The sequence below is a fragment of the Anolis sagrei genome, chromosome 5 (genome assembly GCF_037176765.1).
Source record: "Anolis sagrei isolate rAnoSag1 chromosome 5, rAnoSag1.mat, whole genome shotgun sequence".
Classification (NCBI taxonomy): Eukaryota; Metazoa; Chordata; class Lepidosauria; order Squamata; family Dactyloidae; genus Anolis; species Anolis sagrei.
In genome coordinates this window covers 95,247,506-95,273,065 of record NC_090025.1, presented here as the reverse complement: position 1 = coordinate 95,273,065, position 25,560 = coordinate 95,247,506, and the positions used below count along the sequence as shown (strand labels likewise).

The window sequence follows — 25,560 nt, the reverse complement described above, 5'->3', positions numbered from 1 at the left end:
TGGTTCTGTCATCTTATTATCAGATAATTATTTATCAGGAAAGAAACTGGCATAATTCAATCAGCTGAAAGAAATTTTAAGCAGGACAGAAAAAATGTTTTAAATTCCTAGGTATTAATATCTCATATATATCCAGAGGCAGCATCAAACTTGTCAACATCAGCCTCAAGTACAGATGATGCTGACATTCTAAATTCCTAAGCACCTGCATGAAATATTTAGGCCTCAAGTCAATTTGGTACGTCATGGAATTTTTCATCTTAGACTTGATATGAAGACATATTAGCTTAGTACACACTCCTGACACATATTTTCTAGAGTTGAAATCAGGGACAAACTTGTTTACTTGCAACAGTTATTTTCTTACCCTCTGAACTGATGCCCAATTTACCCAAATCTACATCTAGGAATTGCTAAAGACTGCTTTATTGCATGCTGCCTCTATAAATGGCCTAGCCAAGGAAGCTCCAGTGTTAAGTGGCTAGAAGAGAGGGGGCAAAAACCACAAGATGCTTTGGCTTTGGGGCAGAAGCCAGTAGAAGCAAATGTGGCTTGCATCACTTGCTTGGATGTCAAGTTAATCCTGAAACTCGTAAATGAGGAAGAGTTGTTCAATTTATGCCCCCTTTAAAGGTTAAATATTGCTGTTTTTTGTTCTGTGCTGGGCCTGTGAAAGAGTCTGTAGACAGGATGTGTTTTCTGAATGCCCAACGGACCGCCGGGGGTGCCTCGGCTGAGAGGCCTTTCGGATTTCCCCACACAAAGATTTTTTATTTAGTGGGGCTGGGAGTTTGAAAGTGTGGCTGGGTGGCTCTGCAGCGTTTTTTTTTAGAGTGGTTCTGAGTGTTGAGTCACCCTTTAGCCTCTACTAAAGCCTTTTAGCTGCTCTTTTAGCTCTTCCAGTAGGTTTTGAGAATGAGGAAATGCAAATTGCAAAAGCTTTGATAAGCTGATGTTGAGATAGATAGATAGATAGATAGATAGATAGATAGATAGACAGATAGACAGATAGATAGATAGATAGATAGATAGATAGATATAAGCTGTACCTGCCACACTTTGCTGTGGCCAACCTTCCCTCACTCTTTGTCTCCTTCTTTCTTTGGGGGGAGATGTAGTGCATGCACACACACACACACACACACACACACACACACATATGGGTGTGGATAATATGGTAATGTCTATGTTGAAAGGAAGTTGTGGAGAATACCTACATGGATGTTAATTTTACTATATTTCCTCAATTGTCCCCTCAAATACACACAGTCATGCGGGAAATAAGTGGCTCTGCTGGAGTGCATGTCTTGAGGGGTTATTGTGGGGATGATCTTGCATGTGCATTAATTCCACTATATTTTCACAACTTCACACACCCATAGGCAGTCACTGTTGCTCTGCCAACATGTGTATGTAGCCAAGTTGTAAAAGATAGATAGATAGATAGATAGAATGATTTTCAATTCATATAGCAGTTCAAAAACATGCAAATGTGAGTAAGGCAATAGGTCCCACTTTGGCAGGAAGGTAAGGGTGCTCCATGCAGTCATGCCAGTGGCCACATGACCTTGGAGGTGTCTATGGACAACGCCAACTCTTCAGCTAAAAAATGGAGATGAGCACCGGAGTCCCAGAGTTGGACATGACTGGATTTAATGTCAGGGGGAAAGCTTTACCTTTAACTTATACACACACACACAGTGTGGATATGCTATTGTGTGTTTTGTTTCATGAACAAATTGTGGGACTATAGATATCCTATGCTACCTTCCCAATGACCTCCCTCCCTGACAGGGGCAGACCCCCCTCATTGGTCGGGCACTGCCCCCCCCCCCACCAGCTCCTGGCTCCCTCCTGCTTTGTTTGGCTTCACCATCCCCACCAAGTTGCACCAAAAACGGCTGTGATGGGCTGAGCCTGGGGTCCGCTGTTTCTGCCTCTTCCTCCTCCTCTTCTACCTCTCTGTGGTTCCCTTCAGTCTCTCTCCTGCCTCAGAAGCTTGGTGGGGACTGGAAGCCTTAGAAGTGCCCACTTTGCAAAGGCAACGGGAAGAGCCAAGAGGAGGGGAGAGAGGAGGTTGCCTCTCCCCCCCCCCCCCGGCAACACACCAGGCAAGGAAGAAGCAGAGGAAGGTGAAGAGTAGGGGGTCATGGTGGCCATGGAGATCGCCTGGCAAGTTCAAGGGGAAGGAGCGAGGGAGAGAAGGAAAGAGGCATGAGGAGGAATAAGGAGAGGAAACTGCTGGAAGGGGGGAGGAGGAGGGCTTGCAAGCCTTGCGGGGAGATTCCTCCCCCCTCTCTCACACACGCACACACAACCGTCAGGGTGAAATGCCTCTTTTGCACCTGCTTGCCTCACCTTTTAAAGAAAAAGCAAGGGGAAGGGGAAGTTGTGTGTATGTGTGTGGCCATGTGTGCGGGATAGGCTCCCGAGTAGGCTGCCTTGAGGGAGGGAGCTTGGTGCCGCTCGCTGTGCCAGTTCTGTTTGTATGGCCGTGCATGTGCATGCGCTTGGCTCTCAATGCTGTAATGGCGGCTCTTCCCTTGTGTGGATTTTTGGGGTTTTTTTGAGTGGAGGACATAAATTGGACTGTTAGGTGTCTTGTGTCCAAATTTGGTGTCAATTCCCCCAGTGGTTTTTGAGTTCTGATGGTAGCACAAACGAACATTACATATATATATATATATATATATATATATATATATATAGTGTAATGGTGGCCCCATTAAACAGTGCATCTTTGACATTTGGCAAGAAGGAATGGTGCCCTGTTGCTGCTCCTGGAGAAGTTACAGAGAGGGGCCAGTGAGGGATACCTTTTTTGGATTTTGTTTAACAAGAATTTATTTATTAAAAAAATCCTAAAAATCAGGAGATGACCCAAACATTATGAAACTTGCTGAGCCAGCAGGGGTATATGTGTCCTCCACGTGTGTCCATGTTCATCCTGTTAGCCCTAAAAATGATGGGAAGGGGAGCCCATGAAGACCCCTCATTGCTGCCAATGTGCCAGCATGACTGAAGACTGACAGGTCGCAGCTTTGAATCCGGGGAGAGGTGGATGAGCTCCCTCTATCAGCTCCAGCTTCTCATGCGGGGACATGAGAGAAGCCTCCCACAAGGATGATAAAAACATCAAATCATCCGGGCGTCCCCTGGGCAATATCCTTGCAGACGGCCAATTCTCTCATACCAGAAGCAACTTGCAATTTCTCAAGTCACTCCTGACACGACAAAAAAAATTGCTGCCAATGGGCCAGATCAAGCCACATTTTCCATATGTGGACCAAAAATGGGAATTTAGGCACTCACCCATTTTTGGGAGGTGTGCAAAAATGGAATCTGCCTTCCACTAACGCTGCCATTTATTTGTATTCTACACATCTTAGGAAGTGAACCAGTGTATTGTAAAAACATTAATCAAGAGGTAACATCATTACAAAGAAGTCAGGGTCAGAATAATTTTCAAGAGTCAGGTATAGTAAATAAGACCTGATACTGCATATAAGAATGCTTGTGAAACATACAGTAACTTTTTCTTTGCATACAAGATAACACAGGATTGCAAACATTCCAAAAAGCAAAATATTATGACCACCTAATTCCAATCTGGATAACAGAACAAATAAAGCAGGAAAAACATAAACACTGTCAGTTTGGTAAGCTTTGCCAAGCCTCATCTTGCCTTAAATGGGGACAGAGAAAAGCAGTAGGATGAATTAAGCTGATGAATAAGACTTTGTTTTCTCCTACCATATGAGATGCTATCTATTAAAAAATATATTAGCACTACATATATTTATCATCTGCATCTTGGAATTGTGTTCTGTAATTGCATGATTTTTTTATAGCTGCATACTTAAAGCAATTAGAACTGTAAGAAGCTTTGGATAAACACTTTGGATGTATACAGCTGTGCTATAATTTTAACATGCAAGAAATAAAAGTCATTTTTGACCCAGGCTAGTCATTTGCTAATGTCATTTGGGAATATTCCAAATATCTGTAGTAACCTACTATGCATACTACCAGAATGTTCTCTTTAATGGCTAGTGGTACTTTGAATAAACATTTTTTTCTCTGTAACACATTTGGTGACATTTTTACCAGTCCACATTCTGAAATTTATGCCATAAAGTAACCATCATAATAGTGCTGGTCACATGATTTAGCAGCTGAGGGGAAATGTCTGCCCTGCATTTGTTCCTAGGTTGATTCAAAGCTGGAGTCTTAGAGCATAGAGTAGAGTGTGCTGGTCAAGCTACAACCAGTAGTAGAAGGGGAAAGAGGGCTGCTCAGGTGTTGGAACAAGAGCAGCAAAGGAAACAAATTAAGCAGTTATTCATGACACCTACAGATACTGATTCGTTCAAAGGTTTCTCAGATTCTGAAATGGAGGAGGAAGGAAGTAGAGGTTTGAAGCGGGTTACTTGGGAGCAAGAGTCAGATGAAGAATGGGAAAGGAAGTGGATCCGTGAAATACCTAATGCTCCAACTGAGGAGGAAGACTTTATGGGGTTCACGGGGAGTGATGGGACTGGGAGTGATAACAGAGAGGAGGGTGGGCTGGACTGGACCCGTGTGTAAGAGATCAGGGACATATCAGGGCTGCCCTTGAAGATGGCTCGGAAACTTCAATTGGTCCAGCGGGCAGCAACTAGGATGCTAACTGGAGCTCATTATCAAGAGAGGTCTACCCCTCTGTTTAAGGAGCTCCACTGGCTGCCATTTATTTTCCAAGTCCAATTCAAGGTGCAGGTGCTCACCTACAAAGCCCTGAACGGTTTGGGACCACCCTACCTGCATCTCCATCTACGAACCCACACGCTCGCTCCGGTCATCTGGGGAGGCCCTGCTCGTGATCCCACCTACGTCGCAAGCGCGCTTGGTGGGGACACGGGACAGGGCTTTCTCTGTGGCGGCCCCCCGACTCTGGAATGCCCTTCCAAAAGATCTTCGTCAGGCCCCTACTCTAGCAGTTTTCAGAAGGAACCTAAAAACTTGGCTGTGCCTTCACAGATTAGGAATCCCCATCCCAAGTTCTTGAAGCACTTTAGCACAACCAATGTTGCTGCACACCGCACTTTTAATCCTACGTTCCTCCTGCCATTTCAGCACTTTTAACCCCTGTACCCCATTGCGCCAGCCGAACCAGTTTTAATAGTGTCTTGATGTTATTGTCATTGTTGTTATTTTGCTTAATTGTTTTGATTTGCTTTGTTTATTGTTGTGTTATGTTTTTTCTATTGTATTGTGTTTTGAGGCTTCGGCCCATGTAAGCCGCATCGAGTCCTTCAGGAGATGCTAGTGGGGTACAAATAATGTTAATAATAATAATAATAATAATAATAATAATGTACACAAACAACATCTAGTGATGAGTTTGAAGGGTTTTCGGGAGACTGGCAACCTGGTAATACATGGGGTGATCTAAGTCTTGATAGACGCTGGAAAAGTTGGAGGGACGGGCGGTGGCGAGCAGCTGTGGAAGCTAAGGCAGCTGAGAGTGATGAAGACAGGGTGGAGAGCAGTTCATCATCCGATAATGAGTTATAGGATATAAGAAGGCATTAAACATTGGGGACTTTGCAGTAGGCAAAGTGTTGTTTGGGACTTTGTTGCTGCCATTATTTTCACTTGGGTCCTGGGACTGCAGATCGATGTGTTTCCGTGCTTCTACAGACTGGAATCTCGTAAGTGCTGACTTCAACTCCCGTTTTGACTCCGGATTGTTTTTGGATGGCGACATCGCTTCCTGGACTTTATCTTCTGCTTGTGAACGTGTTTTGACTTGGGACTGTTTCTGGACTACGATTTTGCTTGCTTCCACCTTGTTTTCTCTTAGTTATTGAACTCTGTGATTTTGAAGCAGTTTGCTAGAACTTTTTGTTATCCCGGATTATATTCCAGTATAATCTGGATTTTCTGCTACATTTTGTTTTTTCGCACAGCAGTTGCTGCAGTCTTTTAGTTATTGCTAGTAATACTGAGTTAAGTGTTGCTAAGCTATTTCTGTTACATTAATAAACATTGTTTGGACTTTTACTGTGTGTTTGGCTCCTTTAAGGCCTCTGGTTCACAACATTAACCTTCATGAGAAAAGATGTTATAACCTAGCCCGATTAGGAATACCTTCCACTTTCCCCAGCATAATTGTCTTCTCTAGGCTTTGCTGTCTCCTCATGATTAGAAGCATAATTTTACCATGCTATAAACTCCTGGCCATACAGACTGGGAGATTCTTGAGTTTTACTCAAGATTCTTGACTTTTACTTAGAGGGGAGTAGTGTTTCCAGTCCTGTTATTTTTCCAGTCCTGCTATTTTAGTCTTGTACACATTTGCCATCAGGCTGTGTTCTCATGTCTTCTTCAAAAAGTTAATCAAAAATAATTGTCAAAAATTCTGAACTGCTGAAAAGCAATGGCCATTCAATATCTTTCTTTAGAGGAAAACCAAGCCACGTTCACCAACCAAGTTGTTGTTTGGCTCTCTTCCTCTTTTCCCTCTCCCATCCTCTATTCATCAGCCTTGTGTCTTTTCACATCCTGAGATTTTGTCGTTAACTTGGATAATTACTCTACGGCATCATTACAAAGAATTTGTTCCCACCCCTCCACTTTTCTGACAGAGACCCTTATTCCATTATCAAAAGCAAATAGCCAAGTTCATAAGTGTTTACACTGCTACGCAGATGACGTGGGTCAATTCTCTAAGGTTATTCTTAGTTCAGCTGCTTATGTAAACTATTGATGTCAGCAAGTAGAGCCTACTCTCCAAGACTCAACGGATGGAATAATTACAAGAGAATGCAATTGGCACTACAACCTGATTTCTGTATTTATTGTCAAAAACTCTGAAAGAAAACATGAGGGAAATAATGTATTATCCATTTATGACAAGCTCCCCTCCCTCCAAATCATGACTTTTGCCTTCCTATTTCTTCCATTGATCTTAGCATTTGGAGGCCTAATTTTTTAAATTGCCAGTACAGCTTTATGCAGAATTAAAACACCACTTCCTTGAAAGAATGAAACACCTTTTGTGTACAAAACCAGAGTAGCAAAAGAGGGACAAATAAGTGGAATGTCCCAAATGACATTTTCCCTCAATCCTGAAACTTCTAGCATTGCAGTAACTTAAAATTCCGGTCAACCATTTAGAAATATTTTTTAAGCACCAAAAGAAAATGTGTCCAGAGGAGGGCAACTAAAATGATCAAGGGCCTGCAGAAAAAGCCCTATGAGGAGTGGCTTAAAGAGCTGGGCATGTTTAGCCTGAAGAAGAGAAGACTGAGAGGAGACACAATAGCCATGTATAAATATGGGAGAGGAAGTCATAGGGAGGAGGGAGCAAACTTGTTTTCTGCTGCCCTGGAGACTAGGATGCAGAACAATGGTTTCAAACTACAAGAAAGGAGATTTCATCTGAACATTAGGAAGAACTTCCTGACTGTGAGAGCCGTTCAGCAGTGGAACTCTCTGCCCCGGAGTGTGGTAGAGGCTCCTTCTTGGAAGGTTTTAAACTGAGGCTGGATGGCCATCTGTTGGGGGTGCTTTGAATACTATTTTCCTGCTTCTTGGCAGGGGGTTGGACTGGATGGTCCATGACGTCTCTTCCAACTCTATGATTCTATGGTGGGCAAAATTACCAAGAGAATAAACACAGTAAATAAAATGTATCTGCAATACTAGGGTGAATTTTGAACTATATTCTTCAGATCAATGTTTCATTCTTTAAAACATTAGCATGATTTAACCCCCACCATGTAGGTAACATCAGTGCCAAAGAGAATAATTAGTATAATCAAAACATTTCAACTTAATTGTTCCATCCAGAGCAAAACAAAAGGGTTCCAATAATTTTTCTACCAGTCGCAAAAAACCATTTTATTCTTTTGATCCCATTGTCATGCTGTTTTCCATACTAAAGCATTTTAATGCAACAGGTTCCAATTAAGCATATGAGCACACAATAGTAGTTTTAAATCATTTTTATCTCTGGTATTACTAAATTCATTCAACTGGTATGGAAATTATTTCAATTCCCAAGCATTTCCTCAGGCACTGCCTTCACAACAACAAAATCAAATATTGTCAAAGGCTTTCATGGCCGGAATCACTGGGTTGTTGTAGGTGTTTTCAGGCTGTATGGCCATGGTCTAGTGGCATTCTCTCCTGACGTTTCGCCTGCATCTATGGCAAGCATCCTCAGAGGTAATGAGGTCTGTTGGAACTAGGAAAAAGGGTTTATATATCTGTGGAATGACCAGGGTGAGACAAAGGACTCTTGCCTGCTGGAGCTAGGTGTGAATGTTTCAACTGACCACCTTGATTAGCATACAGTGGGCTGTGCCTGGAGCAAACTTTTGTTGAGAGGTGATTGAAATATACAAGCATGTGGACAATTTCAACAGAAAGGAGGAAACCATGAAAATGAACAAATTCTGGCTACCAGTATTAAAAAACTCTAAAATTGCAACAGCACGACAACAGAGAGGAAGCAGGCAAGGACATCTAATTACCTCTCAACAAAAGTTTGCTCCAGGCACAGTCACCCCATTGTATGCTAATAAAGGTGGTCAGTTGAAACATTCACACCTAGCTCCAGCAGGCAAGAGTCCTTTGTCTCACCCTGGTCATTCCACAGATATATAAACCCTTTTTCCTAGTTCCAACAGACCTCACTACCTCTGAGAATGCTTGCCATAGATGCAGGTGAAACGTCAGGAGAGAATGCCTCTAGACCATGGCCATACAGCCCGAAAAAACCTACAACAACCCAAAATCAAGTACACTTACTGAAAAGGTTAAACCTTTGAAATATCTAATATATCTGCCCATCCTTTTTTTAAAAAAAATACTAATGTATTCCGTTTGCTCAGAATTAATACGATAAATAATTTGCTAGTAAGAACAAACCGTAAATAATAACACTGAGAAATTAGTGACAACCAAACTTTTGCTTGTCTATTCAGACCACATTGAGTCCAATAAGGCATACCCAAAATGAATGAGAAGAATATAACAATTGTTTACCTTTGTAGGAGAGCTTAAGTCTTGGGACATTTTGTTTTGAAGTTCCAGTGACAGGCACAAGCAGCATTCCAAAAGCTAGCATAGTAAATATATGTTGCATTTTGAAAGTTCTCATTCCCGCCATATCTCTAGGTGTTATTCTTGCATTCATTCTGGGCGATTCTTCTGTTTCCTTGTTCTGTTTTCTTCTTCTCATGGGTATCTGGAAGGAGAAATACAATTTCATCATCTTTTGCAAACTAAGTTTGGAAAAAGAAGCAAATAGTTTCGGTGGAAAAAGAAAAACGAAGGATGACACATCTGAGCAGAAGCAATTTTATGATATAAACACAGAGAAGATCTAGTGCAGCTAATTTGAGGATGGAGAGACGAGAGCCTGGTATTGCTGGGTTTGTTTTAGTGGAGCAGCCCTGTAATTAGGCACCTGCTTAGTCCCATGGGTGAAACTGTTTCTGAATACTGACCACATCAAAAGAGAAAGAAAAAAAATCTTAATCTTCTGCAGTTATTCTGGATGATGCACACCAACTTTTATATATAGAAACTGGATGCAGTGAATCTTCCCTAAATTGTCTACATATTCACCCACCTAAATTATTCAAACAGCTAAAATTCTATTTTTTAAACTTCCTAATAATGCTTTGTGTATGTGTGTTTAATATATTTATTTATTGCTAGAACAGCAATATATCTACATATTTTATGAATCGAATCGTGCCAATCTGAATTGAATCGAATCGTGCCAATCTGTAATCTGCCTTGAGTCACTGTATGGTTGAGAAAGCAGACTATAAATGTCGTAAATAAATAAATGCTAAAATAATTTAATTACAACTTTATAATGCATCTTATAATTTAAGAGATTCCTCTTTAGTCAATGGTTTTTTTCACCATTCCTTACTGTGAATGTAGAAGTACAGGGTGAGACAGCATAACTTCCTTTTTTTCAAAACTTAATAAAACCCATTGTATGAATCAGAATTATTATTTTTTATAATGTAGGCGCATACGTAAAGTTTTGTTTTACGTAGTTTTGAAGATCAAATTAGGTTGGTGACGCCTCAGGGCCATAGCCAGAAAAATATTTTGGGGAGAGTTGAAAATTTTGGGGAGAGTTGAAAATTTCAGGGAGGGTGGAAAATTTCGGGGGGGGGGGTTGAAAATTTCGGGGGGTGGGGGTTGACAATTTCGGGGGGGGGTAGGATCATGCTGAAACAAAGAGCACAGCAGGGGACAGAGCAGCCTTTAATAGCCTGCAGCTCCACCCCTGTCAACCATCTCCACCAAGTCTGGCCTCCTTAATGAGAGCATTCAACACCCACCCATCCCAACTTGGTTGCTTTGCTACATTGGCTATTGCTGCAAGTAATGACAGTGTGAATAAATTGTCAATATTTGCTTGAGATAGTGCTTGCAGTTCTGGAGGGACTCTTAATTTTTTGCATCTCATAGACTTTGCATGGGGATTTGGTTAACCAGTTAAAATTCATGAGTAAACCAGGTTTTTTTTTTACCTGAAAAATTTGGGGGGGGGGGTGTTGAACCCCCCACCCCCGGCTACAGGTCTGGGTGACGTCCCCCATTCTCCATACACTGAGTAAACCGATTTCTGGCATTTGGCATGACTCTTGACAGCATAGCAGGCATTATGTTGACAATTTCTTCTGGATGTTGCTCTTCAAATCTTGTAGGGTCCTTGGAAGGTTCACATAAACACGGGAAAAAAAATCACAATGGGCCAAATCTGGAGAGTGGGCAGGCCACTCCAAATCCGCTCGAAAAGATTTTAAGACCAACATCCAGGAATAAATTGCCAACATAACGCCTGCTATGCTGGCAAGAGTTGTGACAAACGCCAGAAATCGATTTACTCTGTGTATGGAGAATGGGGGACATCACCTACCTAATTTGATCTTCAAAACTATGTAAAACAAAACTTTAGGTATGTGCCTACATTATTAAAAAAAATCTGAGCCATACAATGGGTTTTATTAAGTTTTTTAAAAAGTAAGTTATGCTGCTGCACCCTGTATGACCATATAATGCAGTTCAATTTGCATTATAACGCACAATAGATGGGGCCCTAGGGATGACTCATAGTGATGTTACAAGGGTGATGTCTCCAGTTGATGCCATTAAGTATGATATCACAAACCTTACATGTTGAAAGCCTTTGGACTCTAGTCTACATAAATATTTGTCCAAATGCTTTTGCTCATTTAAGGTATACAATATCACACTTTAATCACTAAAGTGTAAATCACATTTAAAGAAAACACTGGTATACATGGCAAACCAAATAATGGGCCCAAGGGACAAGCATCTCCAAGGTTTTGCATTATTTTTTCACCAATTAATCTAATGAAGCACCAGCACAGCAACAGAGCATTTACAGCAATAGAGCATTCAGTAAATCTGGCTACAAAGCAAACATTTCTTCCTACCACCATCACCATGGAGCAAGTTTTACTTAGTGGAGACATTCACTCTTTGTGTGCATCCCTTTTGTTTATTTATTCAGAAATATCATTTACTTAGAGAGGAACATGAGGCTTCATTTATACATAGAGCAGCTGGTCATCTAGTCAGTCAATAGTTTCTCTTCATTCACAATGAGTTGGACTGTTGTTGGATGTTTATATCCTTACATTATTATTATTATTAATTACATGTATAATCTTAAGAGCAAAAACTGAACTCTGGAGATGAATGCTTAATTTGTCAATGTCACAAAAAAAACCTGGTCATTGAGCATTATGAAATGTCCTTTCCCTCTATCACTATAGAATGAATAGACAAATACTCTGAGAGTGAGTAAAGAGTAGGCATTCCAATCTGTACTCATTTACAGTCTGCTTTGAGTTTTAAATTGACAGAATTTTAAAAGAGTTCCTGCTTTACTTTTAATTGTTTGAACAAACTAGTATCACTGGAAGCATCTGAGTGCATCTACACCAGTGTTTCTCAACCTGGGGGTCGGGACCCCTGTGGGGGTCGTGAGGGGGTGTCATAGGGGTCGCCGAAGACCATCAGAAAATACAATATTTTCTGTTGACCATAGGGGTTCTGTGTGGGAAGTTTGGCTCAATTCTATCATTGGTTGGGTTCAGAATGCTCTTTGATTGTAGGTGAACTATAAATCCCAGAAACTACAACTACCAAATGTCAAAGTTATTTTCCCCAAACTCCACCAGTGTTCACATTTGGGCATATTGAGTATTCGTGCCAAGTTTGGTACTGATCCATTATTGTTCAAGTCCACAGTGCTCTCTGTATGTAGGTGAACTACAACTCCCAAACGTAAGATCAATGCCCACCAAACCCTTCCAGTATTTTCTGTTGGTCATTTCTGTTGGTCTGTGTGCCAAGTATAGTTCAATTCCATCATTGGTGGAGTTCAGAAAGTTCTCTGATTGTAGGTAAACTATAAATCCCAGCAACTACAACTCCCGAATGACAAAATCAACCCCCCCCCCCAACTCCACCAGTATTCCAATTTGTGCCAAATTTGTTCCAGTGAATGAAAATACATCCTGGGTATCTGATATTTGCATTACGATTAATAACAGTAGCAAAATTACCGTTATGAAGTAACAACGAAAATAATATGGCTGGGGGTCGCCACAACATGAGGAACTGTATTAAGGGGTCACAGCATTAGGAAGGTTGAGAACCACTGATCTACACTGTAGAATTAATACAGTCTGACACCACTTTAGGTGCCATGGCTCAATGCTATCAAATATCGGAGTTGTGGTTTTACCAGGTTTTAACAATCTGTAAAAGAGTGACCAAACTTCAAACCCTACAATTCCACAACATTATTTATTTATTTATTTATTTACTGTACTTATACCCCGCCCTTCTCACCCCGAAGGGGACTCGGGGCAGCTTACAAACTGTGGCAGCAATTCAATGCCAGATTCAGACAACAACAATATCAATACAACACAATATTATAAAACTGTAAGAACACAAATATATAAATTAAAATAGTCTTTCAAATGATTAAAACATATTAAAACATATCAAACATATCAAAATTACATTGCATTCAAGCACGATTACAGGTCTTACAGTCCAGTTGTCATGAATGACTCTTTCCAATGATTTTAAACATAGGTTCTTTTCATTGCAATTTCCAGTGTGAGAAGGTATATCAGGTTACAGAAAACATTTAGACAAAGAATGACATTGGACATACAAACATACAGATTCTATGCAACTACATTGGATTTACAATTACATTGGTTAACAACAAACAAAGACGAATTACATTTTCACTCAACATTCACACCACATGTACACGCATTCATCCACATGCATCCAAATATTGCCATATCCTTTTCTCCCTCCTTGGAGAAGCACCTGTTAGGCCAGACCCTGATTTCCTGCAGCCTGCCAACGCATAGTTCCATAACTTCCATAACGCCAAAACTTCAAAATGCTGAGATGCCAAAACTTCTTTCCCTAAGAACAATGCCAAGGACCAGATCTCTGTTTTCCATACAGCAGAACCTGACTCCCTGCACAAAAGCCAAAACACCTGTATTTAAATGAAGAATCCCTGGATCGAACTATCTATCTATCTATCTATCTATCTATCTATCTATCTATCTATCTATCTATCAATCAATCTATCTAGGGCAGTGCTTGGCCAAGAATTTCAGTGTGGCAAATATTTTCTTGCCAATTGCAATTTGACCCATAAACTAATGACAAATTGACTTCATGGGAAACACAGATTTGAAAATTGTTAAGGAACCATTTTTATGGAAGACGTGGATTAATAATAATATTGTGATCTTAGATCAAATGCTTGGTGTTGATAAGTTTTCCCTTTTTCCATTTTCCAAGAGCAGTTTAAGCTATGTATTGTCGAAGGCTTTCATGGCCAGAATCACTGGGTTGTTGTAGGTTTTTTCGGACTGTATGGCCATGTTCTAGAGGCATTCTCTCCTGATGTTTCGCCTGCATCTACGGTAAGCATCCTCAGAGGTAGTAGACCTCACTACCTCTGAGGATGCATGCCATCGATGCAGGTGAAACGTCAGAAGAGAATGCCTCTAGACCATAGCCATACAGCCCGAAAAAACCTACAGCAACCCAGTTTAAGCTATATCAACAAAACATCAATATCTACTACTGGAATTTTTTTTTACAATCCAGATTTGGTCACGTAGTTCCAAGCCCGTAGCCAGGATTTCGTTTCGGGGGGGGGGGGGGGGGGGGCTAAAAAAAATTTCAGGGGGGGCTTCGGGGGGGGCTGAGTTTCGGGGGTGGGGGGCTAAGTCTGAGTGAAAGAGGATGTAGCCTAGCAAACCTTTTGTATCATTACCCCAATAACCCTATGCATATGGGATATATTGAGTATGGTGATCAGATCATGATATGAATAAACATAACAATTTAAATAATGCACCAGTAAGGCCTTTTCGCGAACCACCATGAGAATTTCGGGGGGGGGGGGGCTGAAGCCCCCTGAGCCCCCCCCCCCCCCCGGCTACATGCCTGCGTAGTTCTAAGTGCACCTGAGATTTTTTTTTAATATCAGAGACATTCATTGAAGACAATCAAATACATATATAAATTTGTCTTACTCATAAATGGAATGGAATAGACAATTGGAATACCATATTTAGACTACCTTATGACTTTACTGCGCTTTTACTGCCCGTAGCTAGTGTGAATATAGATCTCCAACTATGACTTGTAGTAGTAATTACTCTTTCTGGTCTCCACAATATCTGTTCAAGAAAGGGCTTTCAAATTCAGGAAATCATTGGAGAAGTTAATGCTTCCTTAATGCATATGTTTTGGAAATGTTCCATAATTGGAAAAAAAATCACATGAGTAAATGTAGTATTGCAAAATTCCTTCAGGGACATGGATGTTCTTTTGAATGATTTATCTCTTTCTTGGATATTAAGAAAAAAGCAATGGAAGTGAAGTTTTGTGTGTCTTTTTGACTGCTAAAAGATTTATACTTCATTTCTGGAAAGATAATTTTCTTCCAAGTATGATCAAATGCATATAAGATCTAACAACACTTGCACTATTTGAAAGAATGATATATAGACAAATTTTACAAATGGACCAGTATAGTATTTGGACATTTGATCAGCTTTTATAGTTCCGTACTAATTTTTCATTTTCCTCCTTTTGTTATAGAGAAACATATATCATTTACGAAGCATAGATATTAGGACTCAGGGAGTGTACATCTTAAAATGAATATTAAACTGGAATCTATCAATGTGTAATGGAGACATAAACTATGGCAAATTTTCAATGATTTTTTTTTTACCAGAAGATAGCAATGGAAATGGCTGCAAAACTTATAAATTGCACCAAATAGAAACAGTGTTATTGTCATGCACTTTTTGTGGGCAGAAGGTGTATCTAGTAGGGCTGGGCAACCACGGAAAAATTTGTTTCTAAAATCGATTCATTTTTTGGGGGGTTTTGCGTTTTGATTTTTAAAAGAATTCTGAAATTTTTCTTTTAAAAAGTTCGATATTTACGAAATTTTGTAAATTACAAAACAATTACGAAACAATTATGAAACAATTACGAATCGATTCGTTAATGGCGGACGCAACCGCGCAATACGCTAAAAAACCTCCAAATGGGACAGGGGGAACTTCTGAAGCTTCCCTTTCCCTCTGTTGTTGACTGTTGGTGTGATATTTATAAATTTTTTTCACTGATTAAACAAACAACAACTATAAAACTTGCCCCAGACATGCGGAAATAATAACGAAACGACTTCAAAACGATAACGAAACAAATACAAAACGAATTCGAAACAATTACGAAACGAATTTAAAAATTCGTTTCATTTTTTAGTTGCTCCTGAATGGTTCGTTATCGCTTCGTTGTAAAAAAAAATAACGAATTTTTAACGAATTACGAAATTACGAAACGAAACCGCCCAGCCCTAGTATCTAGAACACAATTTTATTTCTGCTTGTGCATTCAGTACAGGGATTCTCTCTCATAGAGTTATCTATGAGTAGATTGAAATGTTTGAAAATTGTCGTATTGGTGTGATCTGTGGAGGTAGTCCCATGGTTGACACCTAGCCTTGACTATACTCATTAGGTGTATTTAAGCCCTTCTTTTCTGCAGGTTGCAGCAGTTAAATAATTAAGTAAATAGGTAAAAAAAACTGTTCATTTATATCATACTTCATTTATCTGGTCTCTGTTTTGTGATGGGGTGCCACATAGGCTTGCATAACAACGGAAAAATTGTTTCTAAACTCGTTTCGTTTTTAGGGGTCCATCGCGTTTCGTTTTTTTAAAGAATTCTGAAATTTTCCTTTTAAAAATTTTGAAATTTACGAAATTTCATATAATTACGAATCGATTCGTTAATGGCGGACGCGATTGCGCAATATGCTAAAAAAAACTCCAAATGGGACAGAGGGAACTTCTGAAGCTTCCCTCTCCCTCTGTTGTTGACTGTTGGTGTGATAAAATAAACAAAAACTATAAAACTTGCACCAGACATGTGAAAATAATTACGAAATAATTTTGAAATAATTTCAAAATAATGACGAAATAATTACGAAATAAATTGAAAAAATTGTTTCGAATCTAATTTACTCCTCACACTATTTCTGCATGGCTCAATATTGGATCGTAAGCTAATTTAAATACGAATTAATAACGAATTACGAAATTAACGAACAAAACCGCCCAAGCCTAGTGCCACAGCAACAGGCTGTGTTCTTGCATGAGTCAACATGTGATGAATGCATTTTTATTTACTATAACAAAATGGACAACATCAGCCAGTCTGAGTCCCTCTATAGAGGTACAGAAGATCGGGATACAAACGTTTTAAACAAACAAACAAACAAACAAATAAACAACACTTTGTCCTGCAGGCTAACTAAGCTTCTAGGACAAAAAACTCACCACAATGTTTTTTTCTGGCAAAAAGAGCAAACAAACAAACAAACAACATACGGATCCTCTTTGATATTGGAAGGTAAGTGGTGTCAGGCCTGGTTAGACTTTGGATGTGCAGCTAGCAAGGATTTGCAACTTTTGTAGGCAATATTTCGGAGAAAGGCAATGGCAAACCACCTGTTGTATTCATTGCTTAAGAAAACCCTATACAATTAAAGGATTCAACAAAACCTATTAGACAAATTGAACTCACATACACACGGAAATGTGTGGATCATCTATAAGAGTTGTTGCCATTTTTATTAAAAACACACACACTTTCAATGAAAGAACATTTTTGGAAAGGATGTGTGGAGCCCCCAGTGGCGCAGTGGGTTAAACCCCTGTGCTGACAGGACTGAAGACTGACAGGTTGCAGGTTCGAATCCAGGGAGAGGCGGATGAGCTCCCTCTATCAACTCCAGCTCCTCATGTGGGGACATGAGAGAAGCCTCCCACAAGGATGATAAAAACATCAAATCATCCAGGCGTCCCCTGGGCAATGTTCTTGCAGACGGCCAATTCTCTCACACCAGAAGCGACTTGCAGTTTCTCAAGTCGCTCCTGACACGACAAAAAAAATTGGAAAGGATATCAGTTTTCTGTCCATTAACAGATATTGCAGAAAGACCCCGATCTCTTGTATTCTCCCCTTATAAAAGAACTAACTTTGTAAAGGTTCCCTAGAAACATTCTCACTCAAGGAACTGGGGTGAGCAAAACATCTTTGTTCTTACCATGTCATCATCCCACTATTCTTCAATTAACTCCTATTATTAGGAAGTGCTATTGAGAAAGATGTGTGTTCAGCTAACTGGAATGCTTTCAGAGATGCTATGTTTAGTCCAACTGGGTCTTGGATTGAACTTTTTATAGTCAATTGATTCAATCCAGAGAAAGCTCTTATACTTCAGCCTCGTGGATTCCAGTGGAATATATGTACAACAAAGCTCTTGTTGGACAGTGCCCAATGGATAAGAGAGGGTATATATAGAAAGAGAACATGGCAACTGCTGTTTCTATTTGCAAACATATAGATTCTCAACTGAGATTAATCCATTTTAAAAGTGCACCTGGACTCTGCCTATTGAGAAATTGTTTCACATGATCTTATTTTCCACTTAGGAATGATTATCTTCCACAGAGAAATTAAATAATGTTTTATCACATCTTAAAAAACAGAGATCACCAATCGCTTTGCTGTGGTGGTTTTATTAGTTGATCATGTTTGGCTCTCAGTTAGCCAGGCTCACTTGCAGGAAAGGTAGCTTATGATGTCTCAGAGCTGTGGCTCCGTGCTATGAAGACTGAAATCTTTTGTATTTGCTGTTTCTTTCCTTTTAAGAGATACAGAAATGGTTTTACATCACTTGGATGATTTCTGGCCTCAAGCAAAACTAAATCAGTAATGAGAACTGGGAAAAGACTGAAAAACATTATGTCTTGATTTCTTTTCAGAGAAAAATATATGATATTTAGCTACAGCTAATTCCAAAAATATACGAGGGGTATTTTTAAAGTAAGGTCTGTTTTGTTGTAGACACTAGTAGTTCGCGCGCATACCGCAACGAGCGTGTGCGTCATGTATTGGCATGCCTCGGGAACAACTGTGCTCAGTTTCCGCTCTGTAGTTAACCTGTACGGTTCTGTTCTGTGCTTTAAAAATGTTTAAGACTATCAACTCACCCTCCGCATGTGAGGTTCGCTCAGTGATATGGATTTTGTCAGCAAGGAACCTGCCTGCTGCAGAAATTCATCGACAGATTTGTGAAGTGTACGGTGATACTGTTATGAGTGAAAGCAAAGTGCGTAAGTGGGTATGACAATTCAAAGATGGCCATGACAACGTCCATGATGACGACCGCAACGGTCGCCCTTCTTTGATTACAGACGATTTGGTTATCGGAGCAGGCGGCAAGTTTTTATGAAAAGGGTATTTTAAAATTGGTTCAGAGGTATGATAAGTGTTTGAACAAACTTGGCAACTATGTCAAAAAATAGAGTGAAGTATGTACTTTCTGAAAATAAATTTATTTTTTTTGAAATAAACTTTCGGTGTGTACTTATGTTCCAATGGACCTTACTTAAAAAATACCCCTCGTATAAATATAAAATAGTGTTCTCATGATTTGTGTGTTGGACTAGTGTTTGATACCCGGATTCAAATGCCCATGCAGCCATGAAAAGCCCTAGCTAACCTTGAGTACATCACACATTTCAAGACTCAGAAGAAGGCAATGTTAAAGTCATCATAAGTTAGAGTTTGCTTCACAGAACATAAAGCAAAGAGTACAAAAAGTGAATGGAATCTACTACTGCAGAAATGCTTACTATGGGTGCTTGGAGACAGCATGAAAATGTGGGTTTTAAATGGAGGACAAAAAAAAACCCTGAGAACATGTTCCCACACAGACCTGTGGGTACCAGGATTTCTTCCTGACCATCCTCACAGGCTTCCTCTGTATTGGAATAAGATGGAGGGTGGACAGGAGACATCCAGTGGAAGGGTTTTAAAGAAAATCAGTCAGTTATGCCCTGAACCATATAGGTGCATTTTCAAATATCTTAATATAAATACAAGCAGATTCGCATGTGTGCATATGAGGTTTGGCACATAATAAAGGGATTTTTTTAAAAAAACTTCCACCAGAGTTCGCCCTTCCCCAATTATTAATTCAAGCTCTGTTTAATATTATAAAGTTAAAAATAAAAAAAGTTTCCGAGCATTATAATTGCTCTCCATGTGTACTTCCTTTAAATTAGCTGTTTGTCTGTTTCACAGCCCAATCAGTTATCAGTTCTTTCAGATTTTTTTAAAAATGGGCATGCACTGGAGCACTCTCCATGGGGGCAGAGGGGTGGGTCGTGTGTTTTTCACAAGTGTAGGTGGGCAGGTACAACTGCACCAGGAGCTCCAATTTTGTTTGCTTTGCATTGAATGTTTGTTGTAGTCCTAAGTTTCAAGGACTCTGCAGATAGGTGGCTTCTTTTGGCTGCAATCATAGGACAAGCCACGTGTCAATGATAGTTAGGTTCCCTGTTCCCGCCCCCTTTTTGGGTTTTAGAGGGAATAGGAGCCATTTTGAGTTCAGTCCACACAGAGAAGCCTTTCATGCAGGACATAATACCAAGAGCTCCAGTAGAAAGCTTTGTCTTCTACGGCTTGGCCAGGGAGATATACAGCCCACAGCTTGGCCAGGGTTATACAGCCCTACAGCTCCTTTGCTGAAAGACTTCGTCAGCCATCACAGAAACCTGAATTCTTTTTCCCCTGGAAGTCTACAAAGCTCTGCTTGGTAAGGGTCACTCGTGGAAACCAGAAGTAGTTGGTACCGGGTGCAGGGGCTCCACACCAACAGAGGCAAAGACAGACTGCCCAGATTAGAAGTTAAGGATTTCCCCATTAGTTACAGTTATGAAGATAGTGCCTATTCCCTGTGGACAAGATTGAGAGAGAGCCAATAAACTGCTAAGAAAGCCTTAAAGTGCCTGTTTGTTTTCATTAATAAAGAACTTTGTTGAACCTTTAAGCAATCTAAAGACTCTGTTTTAAGGAAATCCAAAGGCCTTTAATCTGAGGCAGCCCCGGCGTCCCATTGGGCACACAGAATTTATGTCCTGTCTACAGTCTTATGCACAGGCCCAGCGTGCGACAGCACAGTAGGGATATACAGTGATGCAAATATGCGCATTTTCTAGCCAGAATCAGGATAAAAGAGGACCTTTTCACCCTGTGTTTTTTATCCCTTGCAGCTAATCAAAACGAATTTACTGCTAGCATCATGTATCCAGCCAGGTACACACACCCCCTTTTAACTTGGGGGATCCTGTGCTTAGGTGCTAAGTAGATGGGCCCTCAGGCTTTCATTGCTCTTAAATGGTCTTCTTCCCAAGAAAGAGTTTATGCATACTGTAATTATGACAAAATTCAAACTATCTTATGAATTAGGACATTACTCATTTGAATCTAAGCACTTCTAAGGGCTCTATAAATTCAGGAGTCAGGAACCCACTGAGCAAGGCATGAGGAATTTTCCTGCTAATTTAATACAATCTGTGGTGCCACCTCACTTTCCCAATAAACTCTTGTTCTTCAGAAGAACTCCTTATGAGGACACAGACACTGCCGTCTTCATTATGTAAGTCTATGTATTCCACACCATTCTTTCTAACATGTTTAGATCTACAAAAAAAAAAATCATACTGCTTTCCTTTCCAGGAGAAAAGTTAAAACTTTGCCTAATGCAAAAATTAAAAGGATAATTAGTAGGCTTGGGCAGTTTCGTTCGTTAATTATGTAATTCGTTATTAATTCGTATTTAAATTAGCTTACGATCCAATATTGAGCCATGCAGGAATAGTGTGAGGAGTAAATTAGATTCGAAACAATTTTTTCAATTTATTTCGTAATTATTTCGTTATTATTTTTGAAATTATTTCGTAATTATTTCGTAATTATTTTCGCATGTCTGGTGCAAGTTTTATAGTTGTTGTTTGTTTTATCACACCAACAGTCAACAACAGAGGGAGAGGGAAGCTTCAGAAGTTCCCCCTGTCCCATTTGGAGGTTTTTTTAGCATATTGCGCAATCGCGTCCACCATTAACAAATCGATTCGTAATTATACGACATTTCGTATATTTTGAAATTTTTAAAAGGAAAATTTTGGAATTATTAAAAAAAACAAAACGCAAGGGCCCCCTAAAAACAAAACGGGTTTAGAACCAAATTTTTCCATGGTTACCCAAGCCTAATAATTAGCAATAATTTATAATATGAATGAAAGACAATTTTTGATAGCCTTTTAAAAAGTAATAAGTAATAATAACATTAATTAATGGAGCCCCCGGTGGGGCAGTGGGTTAAACCCCTGTGCCGGCAGGACTGAAGACCGACAGGTCACAGGTTCAAATTCAGGGAGAGGAGGATGTGCTCCCTCTATAATCTCCAGCTCCTCATCCATGGACAAGAGAGAAGCCTCTCACAAGGATGATAAAAATATCAAATCATCCGGGCGTCCCCTGGGCAACGTCCTTGCAGACGGCCAATTCTCTCATACCAGAAGCAACTTGGTTTCTCAAGAAGCACCTGACACAATAAAAAATAACATTAATTAAACTAAGATAAGATATCCCCATACCAAAAAAGGGAAATGCGAAAGACTGCTCAAACTTCCGTACAGTGGCCCTTATTTCTCATGCCAGTAAGGTAATGCTCAAGATCCTGCAAGGAAGACTCCAGCAATACATGGAGCGAGAGTTGCCAGATGTTCAAGCTGGGTTTAGAAAAGGCAGAGGAGCGAGAGACCAGATTGCCAATATCCGCTGGATAATGGAGAAAGGCAGGGAGTTTCAGAAAAACATCTACTTCTGCTTCATTGACTATTCTAAAGCCTTTGACTGTGTGGATCATAATAAATTGTGGCAAGTTCTTGGTGGGATGGGCATCCCAAGCCACCTTGTCTCTCTCCTGAGGAATCTGTACAAGGACCAAGTAGCAACAGTCAGAACTGACCATGGAACAACAGACTGGTTCAAGATTGGGAAAGGCGTACGGCAAGGCTGCATACTCTCACCCAACCTTTTTAACTTGTATGCAGAACACATCATGCGATGTGTGGGGCTGGATGAATGCAAAGCTGGGGTGAAAATTGCTGGAAGAAACATTAACAACCTCAGATATGCAGATGACACCACTCTGATGGCCGAAAGCGAGGAGGAGCTGAGGAGCCTTCTAATCAAGGTGAAAGAAGAAAGCGCAAAAGCCGGGTTGCAGCTAAACGTCAAAAAAACCAAGATTATGGCAACAAGAATGATTGACAACTGGAAAATAGAGGGAGAAACCGTGGAGGCCGTGACAGACTTTGTATTTCTAGGTGCAAAGATTACTGCAGATGCAGACTGTGGCCAGGAAATCAGAAGACGCTTACTTCTTGGGAGGAGAGCAATGTCCAGCCTCGATAAAATAGTGAAGAGTAGAGACATCAAACTGGCAACAAAGATCCGCCTAGTCAAAGCCATGGTATTCCCTGTAGTAACCTACGGATGTGAGAGCTGGACCTTAGGGAAGGCTGAGCGAAGGAAGATCGATGCTTTTGAGCTGTGGTGTTGGAGGAAAGTGCTGAGAGTGCCTTGGACTGCGAGAAGATCCAACCAGTCCATCCTCCAGGAAATAAAGCCCGACTGCTCACTGGAGGGAAAGATACTAGAGACAAAGTTGAAGTACTTTGGCCACATCATGAGGAGACAGGAAAGCCTAGAGAAGACAATTATGCTGGGGAAAGTGGAAGGCAAAAGGAAGAGGGGCCGACCAAGGGCAAGATGGATGGATGGCATCCTTGAAGTGACTGGACTGACCTTGAGGGAGCTGGGGGTGGTAACGGCCGACAGGGAGCTCTGGCGTAGGCTGGTCCATGAGGTCACGAAGAGTCGGAGACGACTGAACGAATGAACAACAACAAAACTAAGATAACCTTCTATTATCCAGGCGGAGGCCAAAAGAGTGCACTAGTCAGAGAAGAATAGGCCACTTTATGGGTGGGGGAGTTGAAGGAGTAAAACCATTTCCCCCAATTTCACTGATTATTCCCACTTCCCACTTTTAATTTCATAAAAGAAGATTATTTCCATGATGGTGACATGGGTAAGGAGAATAACAGTAAAACAAAGGGAAATGGTTTTACTCCTCCACCCCCACCATCTCTGTAAAATGAACTATCCTTCTCTGTCCAATGCCCCCTTTGGGCCACCACCCAGATAATGGAACAGTACCTAAACTAATATACAAATTCAAAATATGATACATTTTCATTTCTGTGGCAGATAGTACTCCAATAAAGAACTATGCCTGTGGGTAGAAAGAAAGCAAAGGGAAAACCAACTTATTTTCCAGTGGAGAGAATTCCACAGCCTGGGAGGAGCCACTGAAAAACCCCACTTGGTTGTCCACATTTGCCTGAAAGGACCAAGAGAAAACCCTCCATTGTAAATTCTAAAACTCAGGCAGGCTATTACAGCCTTTAAGACAGTTTAAAACCCATCTACTTTGAAGTAATCTGAATGGGAAGTGCTGTACAAATTTTTATCAGTATTAGAATTGCTGTTGTATGCCTCCCCACCACCCCACATTGCTTCCTGGATTGACTAAATCTCAAAATGAAGCAAACTCAAGTTGCCAGTTCAACATCTGTCCTTATCTGTGTTTAGACTGAATTGCAGCAGTGTTATGAGAATTTGTTCAGCACATGCTGAAGAAGTGTAAGACAGTAAGCAATTCCAGCAACGGTCACTAAAACTGGAATGCGAAGTGAAAACTAAACATACATTTTAGTATCTCAACATCAGAAAAGTAAATAAAACTAGACAAGGCTATTAAACACAAAAAAAGGAGGGAAGGTCCAAACCGTAAGCGACAAACAGCCCTCTTGGGGCAAAACTGAGCTATGCATAAAAAGCTATTCTAGAAATGATATATAGTGGTGGAAATCATTGTCATAGCCAACAGCATTCAGACATTTTAAAAACTTGTATTACATGATGCTATTCAAATTCGAGAGAAGCTATACATTTGTGTGCACAACAGACAACAGACATAACGAATTACAGAGAAGGATTAAAGTCAGATGAATTCAATTCAGTTTATTATGCATGTGCCCAAATGCAATATATTCAGGAATTCTGTAGCAGTGAGAAAAGGCCATATTCTCTTTCTCACCATCAGCATTTAGGAAAAGGCAAAACTTGTTCACATGTTTTTAAAATATCTAAATATTGTTGCCAAAGTCAAAGAGTAATTTGTTCCATTATGTATATTGTTTCAAGACTACTGAAAATTATGAATACCCAGTTCTACTCATGTTATACTTGAATTGGCCGAAGTACACTAGGGACCCTTTGTTCTTGTTTATTCATTCAGTTGTTTCTAACTCTTAGTGACTTCATGGACCAGCCCATGCCAGAGCTCCCTGTCCGTAATAACCACCCCCAGCTCCTTCAAATTCAAGCCAGTCATTTCAAGGATAACATCCATCCATCTTGCCCTTGGTGAGCCCCTCTTCCTTTTTCCTTTAATTTTCCCCAACAACATGATCTTCAAGCTTTCCTGTCTTCTTATTATGTGGTCAAAGTACTTCAACTTTGGGTTGTTGTAGTTTTTTTCGGGCTATATGGCCCTGGTCTAGAGGCATTCTCTCCCGATGTTTTGCCTGCATCTATGGCAAGCATCCTCAGAGGTAGTGAGCATGCTTGCCCCAGAGGATGCTTGCCATAGATACAGGCAAAACGTCAGGAGATAATGCCTCTAGACCATGGCCATATAGCCCGAAAAAACCCAGTGATTCTGGCCTTGAAAGCCTTCGACAATACATTACTTCAACTTTGTATTCGTTTGGCAAGAGACAAGAACTATTCTTTAATTTTAAAATCCCAGAATACCATGAGATGAAACCATGACTTTTCTAGTGGAATCATACACAGGGGTGTGTGAAATGGCAGAAATCCATTCTGTTTTCGTCGTGTTCTGTGTTTGAGAACATTCTGGGAGATTAGGAGGGGGTCTGCTCGTATTAT

At 40.4% G+C, this 25,560-nt stretch overlaps 1 protein-coding gene across 1 annotated transcript in view; it reads right to left on the bottom strand.

Annotated features, from left to right (window-relative positions):
• SEMA3D (semaphorin 3D) overlaps positions 1-25,560 on the bottom strand; it is a 255,213-nt gene that overhangs the window by 160,774 nt on the left and 68,879 nt on the right. The window contains exon 2 of the mRNA XM_060778197.2: positions 9,037-9,238. Within this exon, the coding sequence (XP_060634180.2) occupies positions 9,037-9,232 (196 nt within the window). The 5' untranslated portion in view covers positions 9,233-9,238. The remainder of the gene's footprint in view (positions 1-9,036; positions 9,239-25,560) is intronic.